Consider the following 7,284-nt stretch of genomic DNA (forward strand, 5'->3'; position numbering starts at 1 on the left):
TTTTTTTTTTTTTTGGTGTTTTTGAGACAGGGTCTCATTATGTAGTTGAGACTGACCTGGAACTTACTATGTGCCCAGGCTGGTCTTGAACTTTTACAGTTTTTTTATTTGGGCAAGATCTTACTGAGTTGCTCAGGTCGGTCTCTAACTTGGGCCCTCCTGCCTCAGCTTTCCATAACGCTGGTGTTACGGATGTGCATCACTGCACCTGGCTTTGGATTTATGTTTCGTGAGCTGTCACGGGGACTGAGGGTGCTTTTCCGCTCGTTATTCCTCCTTCTCACCTGTGGACCTTCAGCTGTCCCCTGCCGTGGGTCCTCAGACCACCCTTCCCACGCCTGACTGCTCTCGGCGGAGGTCTGTTGGCCTTGACTGTGTTGGCCTTGTCCTGGACTCCCTGCTTGGTGCTGTGGGTCTCTGTGACTCTCCCCGCGCCAGGACTGTCCTGGACACTGCAGCTTCCTTGTAAACTTGGAAATTGGGCAGAGGGACATTTCGCTTCTGAGCACAGGTCTCCTGTCCCCACCCCGTTCCAGATGAGGAGAGCGACTGCCACCCCGGCGGGTGTCTCGCTCACAGCTGTGCTTCCAGAGCCCATGGGCGGCTCGGCTCGGCTCGGGTCTGGACCCCATCCTCTTGGGAATCTGGTTTGGGTTTAGCTCTCAGCCCTGGTGTTGTCAGTTGTATAGCGCTGGGAAGGTAACCCCCCCCGTGACTCAGTTTCCCTGTCTGCCCAGCAGATGTGATGACAGCTGCCCCATAGATTGTGGTTGAGATGGAACGAGTCCGTGCCTCTCATGAAAACCGGAAGCTGGTGGTGTGTGAACATCTCTGGCTGACAGAAACGGCGCTTTTACGTAGCGACTTGCGATCAGACGTTCCTCGCGGTGCTGGGTAGAGGGGCCGTGCTCTAGCTACAGCTGTCACCGTCACCACCCCCACTGGCACTGCTCCTGCTGCTCTGTTGCCATGGCATTGTTACCCTTGAAGCTGGTAGCTCTTGAGGCTGCCGCTGCCTGTTACCTGGGCCTCTGAGCAGGCGGCCCGAGTCGATCAAGTCCTTCCAGGGGGACAGCTGCTGGCTGAGTCTACAACAAGTGATCAGGCCCTGACTGCGCTACTGTGGCACTCATGTGTCTGCCTGGCGTGACAGGTGCGTGGAAAGTGTGATGGGAGCCACACGGTGGGCAGGACGGTGTGACCGCCCTCCGGGTGGGCCTCAGAGGTTGATTGAGACTTCGGAGTGGGGCGAACGTGTCAGGTGTGGGTTGTAGTTTGTGTAGAGGCTTGGAAAGAAGAAAGGACCGCGTTGAGGGTTTGACCGTGAGTAGAGGGCAAGAAGCAGCCTGGGCGGCCGGAAATGGCCCCCAAGGAACCATCCTTCCCTCCCACAGGTGGCGCTAGTTTGCCAGAAGCCCTTGGGGACCCGAGTGGAGAAGACCTTCCACCTCGGCCTCTGCCATGGCTGCCAGAACCATCATCATAGACCACGGGTCTGGCTTTGTGAAGGCTGGCCGCTCGGGCTGGAACTACCCCCAGCTGATCCTGCCGAGCATCGTGAACTACATTCCCTGTCAGGAGAACCCCGGCCCCAGCCACGCCCAGAGGCAGGTGAGCCTGGGCATCGACCCCTTCAACCCCGACACCTTCAGCCACCCCATTGAGCGTGGCCGCGTCGTCAACTGGGAAGGCGTGGAGCACATCTGGTCCTTCGTGCTGGAGCACCACAGGCTGGGGCACATGGACTGTCCCGTGATGCTCACGGACTTCCCGCTGAGGGACCCTGTGACCCGCAAGAAGACCCTGGAGGTGAGGCCTTCGGAGGTGGGGGCGGTGGCGCTGTGGGTCTGATCTGATAGGATTGGGCACTGGTTCAGATAATGAATTGTCTTTGGGTGATGGTTGGAGGTTTCCAGCGGATGGAGTGTAGCCCCGGTGCGGTGCTAGAGCCAGAGACAGGAAATTAAAACACTCGGTGGAAAGGGAAGACGCCGGATGCTTGTTCACAGGCCCCATGAGTGCCCATAGACGCTACCCTGGCCCTCCCTCGAGTTGCATTCTGGGGAAGACTTAACCGGGAAGAAGGTGACAGATGAGGGGGAAGTAAAATGAGGTGGGGTGCTGGGTGCCCAGTAGAGAGAGTGATCTGGGAAGCCTTCTTGGAGGGAGGGATTTCATCCAGTGACACTGGAGCGAGTCCAGTGACTTGGGGGCCGAGGGCCAGAGGCAAGTAGTATGGTGAGGCTGGACCTCGTAGGCCTAGACTGTGGGGAACACCTGAATGTTACTCGGAACCGACAGTTGGCAGACCAGCCTTAGCCAGTGAACTAAGTCTGGCCCACCACTTGTTTTTGCAAATAAAGTTTTATTGGAACATAGCTACTCCCACTCAGCCCATACCTGTGGCTGCTTCCTCGTTTGGTCAGTGGAGTTGAACAGTGATAGAGACTGGTTTGGGAAATCGAAAACATTTCCTGTTGAGGGTTTTCCAAATGAAATACATGGTGCTCAGTTAGATTGGAATGTTAGATAAATAACAGATAACTTCTTAGTATGAGTCTGCCCCAAATGGTACACGAGGCATACATATTCTCAAATACTTGTTGTTCCCCTGAGATTCAAACTCACCTGGGCATCTTGTACATAGAGGCTAAATGTGGAGGCCCTGGCTCTGGAGCCTGCTAAGGAAAGCCCTCGCCCTCTCTGCCCCATGGGACCGAGAGCTCCAGGACAGTTGTCCGTGGGGCTTTTCTATGTGAACAAGAGGATTTGGGCTGCTGTTTTACCATGGATGGTGGTGGGTAGCGAGGGTGGGAGTAGAGGGGGGCCCCACCACCACCGCAGGGAAGGTGGAGCAGCTGGACCGGAAGGGGAAGTGGGAGGGGAGGGAGAGGCCGGAGACGCGGAGGGCGCTGTAGCTTCACCACACCCGTGGGATCCGGAGCGTGGGGATGTTGGGGGCTGGGGCGGGGACTCCGCAGGGACCCATGGGGCGGTGGGCAGAGTAGAAAATGGGCCCAGGGACCTTGTGAAACCCTGAATATCAGGATTCCAGGGTTGTGACACGCGGCAAGCTTTATTAAGAGGAGCGTATGCAGCTTCTCCTACCCGGCAGCCGTATGTTTCCTTTTTCTCTTTCTACCTCCACTGTTTGCAGCCACAGCAACTGTGCAGCACCTTTTCCTTCTGTACTGGGGTTTGGACCCAGGCCTCCCCATAAACTGCATCCCCAACCACTTTTCTTTTGAGATAGGGTCTCACTAAGTTATTCAGCTTGTGATTCTCCCGCCTCAGCCTCCCAGATGCTGGGATCATAGGCCGATTATATATGCGCCACCAGGCCCGGCTCACTTGCTTCTTTCCTGTTCTCTTCTTCCTTCTTCCGAAGAGGCGGTGGAGGCTGTGTGTCTGACCTGGCCTCCCCTGCTTGCTCCGCCTCCTCTCCCTGCTCACGGGGCCCTGAGTCCTGGCCCTGTTTCCTGTACCTGCCGGGTCTTCCCACCTCGCCGTCAGAACAGTCTTCTAAAAGACCGTTGCCAGCCACGCTCCCGAAGGTACCTTCGGCTCCTGTTCCGAATCCTCCGGAGCAGCCCTTGCCCGGTTCCCACAGAGGTGTACCCAGCGTCCTGAGCCCCCCAGAACACAGCTCTGCGGCTCCTCGGGTCGAGAGCGGAGCCTGTGTCTTAGTCGCGGGAGAAAGCAGTGGACTGGAGTCCGGCGTTGGGGAAGTATGCTGAGTGTCTTCTCCCACGTTGCAGATCATGTTTGAGCTCCAGGACGTCCCGTCTCTGTTCCTGGCTGACCAGCTGGAGATGTCCCTGTATGCCTCGGGGCTCCTTACTGGCGTGGTGGTCGACTCCGGCTATGGCCTGACCCAAGTGCAGCCCTTTCTGCTGGGCCGGCCCTTGCTCAACTGCAAGAGGACTCTGGAGTTTGGCAGTGAGGACCTCTCCACTTACCTCTTCAAGAGCCTCTTTAAGGAAAAATGTGACAAGCACGACCTTTTCCAGATGAACTCTGTGGCCGAGATACAGATGAAGAGGTGCTACGTGCCGAGCAGTCTGCAGGAGGCCCTGGACTTCAACCAGGGCCTGCCCAGTGGCTCCAGTGAGGGCAGCGTCTACCAGCTCCCAGACGGCAGCCCCGTGGAGCTGATGCCCCTGGAGCTCATGGCGCCTGAGATGTTCTTCCACCCGCAGGTGTTCGGCCTGCAGGGCCCCAGCATCTCCCAGTGCCTGGTGGATTCCATCAAGTCCTGTGAGGTCCCCAGGCAGCAGATGCTCACGTCCCACGTGGTGCCCTGCGGTGGGAACAGCCTGTACCCCGGCTTCACCGAGCGCCTGTCCCAGGAGCTGAACTCGGGTCACTTCCCCTGCGAGGCCAGCGTGTGGCTGGGCGAGAGAAGGCACTTCAGCGTGTGGCTGGGTGCCTCGGTGCTGGCCCACCTTTCCAGCTACAGGTCCCAGTGGATGCCCAGGCAGGAGTATCTGGAGAGCATGAGGGTGTGACCCACTGGCTGGCTCTTGTCACATGGGCTCAGGGGACCGATTTCGGCTTTGGAGTGGGGGCAGGGTGCCAGTTGTGGGGTGGGGAGGTCCAGAGGGATTGTTTTAGGTTCTGAGGTCACATCTCGTGCCAAGAGTGGGATCCGGGGAGGACCAGTGTCATCCAGGGGCGTCACTAGGGTGATGGTGGCTGCCTGTCACCTCCCTGCCTGACAGCCGTGTAGCTTTCACAGTCGCCTTCCTTGGGCTGTCCCATCCTTGGTCATTTGGGTTTTAACTGGGGAAGAGACTGGGACCCTTTGCAAGGGTCCTGATTATTTTTGACTGGGGGTTGGGAGGGAGGGTGGGGACAGTTGAAGTTTCTAGTCCTTAGACCCTCTGTGGCCAGGGAGAGCCTTTCGGCTGCAGGGGAACCGCAGTGCCTTCCCACCCACATGGGCCTTGTTTTACGTGTGCAAATAAACTTCTCTTTTGGAAGCAGTGTTGTCTCCTGTGGTGGTCACAGCAGGGTGGCAGCCCCTCGGGAGGTGCAGGGGTGGGTGTGTGTCTGGGAGCCGGGTGGCGGCCCGGGCACAGCGGTCTTCGCCAAGCAGAACGCCCCGGGGTCAGCTTTCCTGTCTTTCTACCACCGCATCCCCTCCGGTCATCCTAGGTGTCCAGGCAAGCTCCGTTCCTTATTAAGTCAACACGTTTGAGACACATATATGTGTCAGGGGCCGTGCTAGGCAGTGGGGCCTTCCTGGTGAAGGAGACGCTTGGGGTTTCTGTCTGTGAGAGGACAGTCCCCTGCGGGACACAGAATGAAATAAATCCAGTCATCCTCCAAGGTCCTGGGAGTGGAGTCTGGACCCCCGTGGGTACCAAAAACCTAGGATGCTCAGGAGCCTCGTATGAAATGGCACAGGAGTTGCCTAGCTCCTCCTGTGAGTTTTGAATAATCTCCAGATCACTTCCAGTACCTAAAATGACGTGAATGTCTGTAAATAGTTGTGTCGTTTAGGGAATAATAATGATAAGGAAAAAGGTCTCCGCACGTTCCGTGCAGCAGCAGTGTCTGAGAAGCTTTTTCACTCTGTGCGTTGAATCCACAGTTGGGTTCTGTGGATGAGGAGGGCTGCTGGAGCTCCAGAGGGGGACGAGCGACACAGCCTGGGGGAGGAGGCTGCTTCCCTGGGCTGGACTCAGTGGGGCTCCCGGGGATGCCGGTGGCAGAGTCCTCTCCTTCCGTGCTGTGTGCTGAGGGTGCACCTCCAAGGTCCTGGCTGCGGAAGACCTGGTGAGGGTGCAGAAGGCTTGGAGATGCCAGAGCTGCTGATGGAAGGAACTGGAAGCCTGGGTGGGAAGTGCTGGTGGATGATACGCTCGCACCCTGCTCTCCTGCCCCAGAGTGGGCAAGAGGAGGAGTCCATTGTGCTCAGCCAGGGAGATCGAGGGGCTGTTTGTTACTGCAGCGGATTTGCCTGCCCTGACTGATAGAGGAAGAGGAGCCATCCCTATTTACATACATTCTGCTGTAAAGTGGCGGGATTGGAGTTCAGACCCGGGATCTGGAGCCAGGCTTGTGCTGTAGGATGGCTCTGTCCTCAGATGAGCCGCCCGGCCAGGTCCTCGGGTTCTGGTGGGGAGGGGTCCTCCCTTCCTCCGGGGCTTGAAGTTGAGTGTTTGCCAGGAGGGGGCCCTCACTCTGCTGACCCAGAAGTGCTGCCGAAATAGGAGACAGGGCTTCAAATGTTGCAACTTGACATCAATCTCCTGTTAATCAGGACAGGTAACAAGAGTAGCTCTTGTCAGACGTCACAGGGAGTTACGTTTAGTCCTTATACAAACACTGAAACGAGGGCCGTTTGTCTCCTTCTGTACATACGAAACAAAGCTTAGAGCTGGGTGTTAAATGCTCAAGTTCCCATTCAAGCACGACCTCATCATCGATTGTCAGGACAGGATTCAGCTTTCCCAGAAGCCCAGATTAAAAGTGGCAGAGACAGAGATTTATTTGTCTCAGCTAACAGATAAGCAGCCCCGAGGACAGTAACAGCTACATCATCAAGGACTCTGTCTTTTACTTTTTCCACTTTTCGCGTGTAAGTTTGTTGGGGTATGGTCACAAAATGGCTGTGGTGGCTCCATACATCACACTCCTATTCCCTGAAGGAAAATGAAGGGGAGGGATCGTGCTGTCTGTCTTTGTATTACCTGGAAGACTTCTGTTTATCTTATTACTTACGGGCAGCTGACAGAAGAGGTACGTAGGTATTGGCTGAGCTCACCCAGCCTTCTGGGCCCTATCAGAACCCCGGACCTTCGAGATGAGGACTTGCGGCTTTCCTGAGCTCGAGTGAGAGTCACTTTGGGGTGGCGGTCGAGGCCCTGGTGGCCCGAGTCGTTGCTGTGCCTGAGACCCAGACCCAGCGTTCTGGGGCCACCTGAGTGTACAGGAGGGAGGAGGGAGAGGCGGAGAGGGGTCTGTGGAGAGGGGCTCGGAGGGGAGACGAACGAGGAGTTTTCCTTCCTGATGTAGCTCTGGGCGATTGTCATCACCACTCCCGTGCTCATTTCATTCCAAACATAACATTTAACCTTTCCAGTCGAGCATCACATCTGACTGCCTGGTGTGTAATTACGAACTTTGCTTTGCTTTCTCCCCACCCACCCGCACCCGAAAGCTTTTAAAACTCCCTGGCTGGGTACCATCTCCTCCGACTCTCCTATTAAATTAAAAATAGCAGCTTCATGCGACTATGCGGGGCCATCAACCTCGCGCCGAGCTGCCGCACACCAG

General features: G+C 56.7%; 1 protein-coding gene across 3 annotated transcripts in view; it reads left to right on the forward strand.

Annotated features, from left to right (window-relative positions):
- Positions 1 to 5,056, forward strand: part of Actl8 (actin like 8) — a 55,077-nt gene extending 50,021 nt beyond the window's left edge. For 2 of the 3 annotated variants that reach the window (XM_010614198.1, XM_010614199.1), the window contains 2 exons: positions 1,395 to 1,809; positions 3,759 to 5,056. In XM_010614198.1, the coding sequence (XP_010612500.1) occupies positions 1,462 to 1,809; positions 3,759 to 4,508 (1,098 nt within the window). In that variant the 5' untranslated portion in view covers positions 1,395 to 1,461 and the 3' untranslated portion in view covers positions 4,509 to 5,056. Of the gene's footprint in view, positions 1 to 740; positions 1,154 to 1,394; positions 1,810 to 3,758 lie in introns of all 3 variants that reach the window. The other variant, XM_010614197.1, reaches the window with a different exon arrangement.
- The last annotated feature ends 2,228 nt before the right edge of the window (positions 5,057 to 7,284 follow it).

This window comes from Fukomys damarensis, unplaced genomic scaffold (assembly GCF_012274545.1).
Source record: "Fukomys damarensis isolate Sample0158 unplaced genomic scaffold, DMR_v1.0_HiC HiC_scaffold_23, whole genome shotgun sequence".
In the NCBI taxonomy this organism is placed as follows: Eukaryota; Metazoa; Chordata; class Mammalia; order Rodentia; family Bathyergidae; genus Fukomys; species Fukomys damarensis.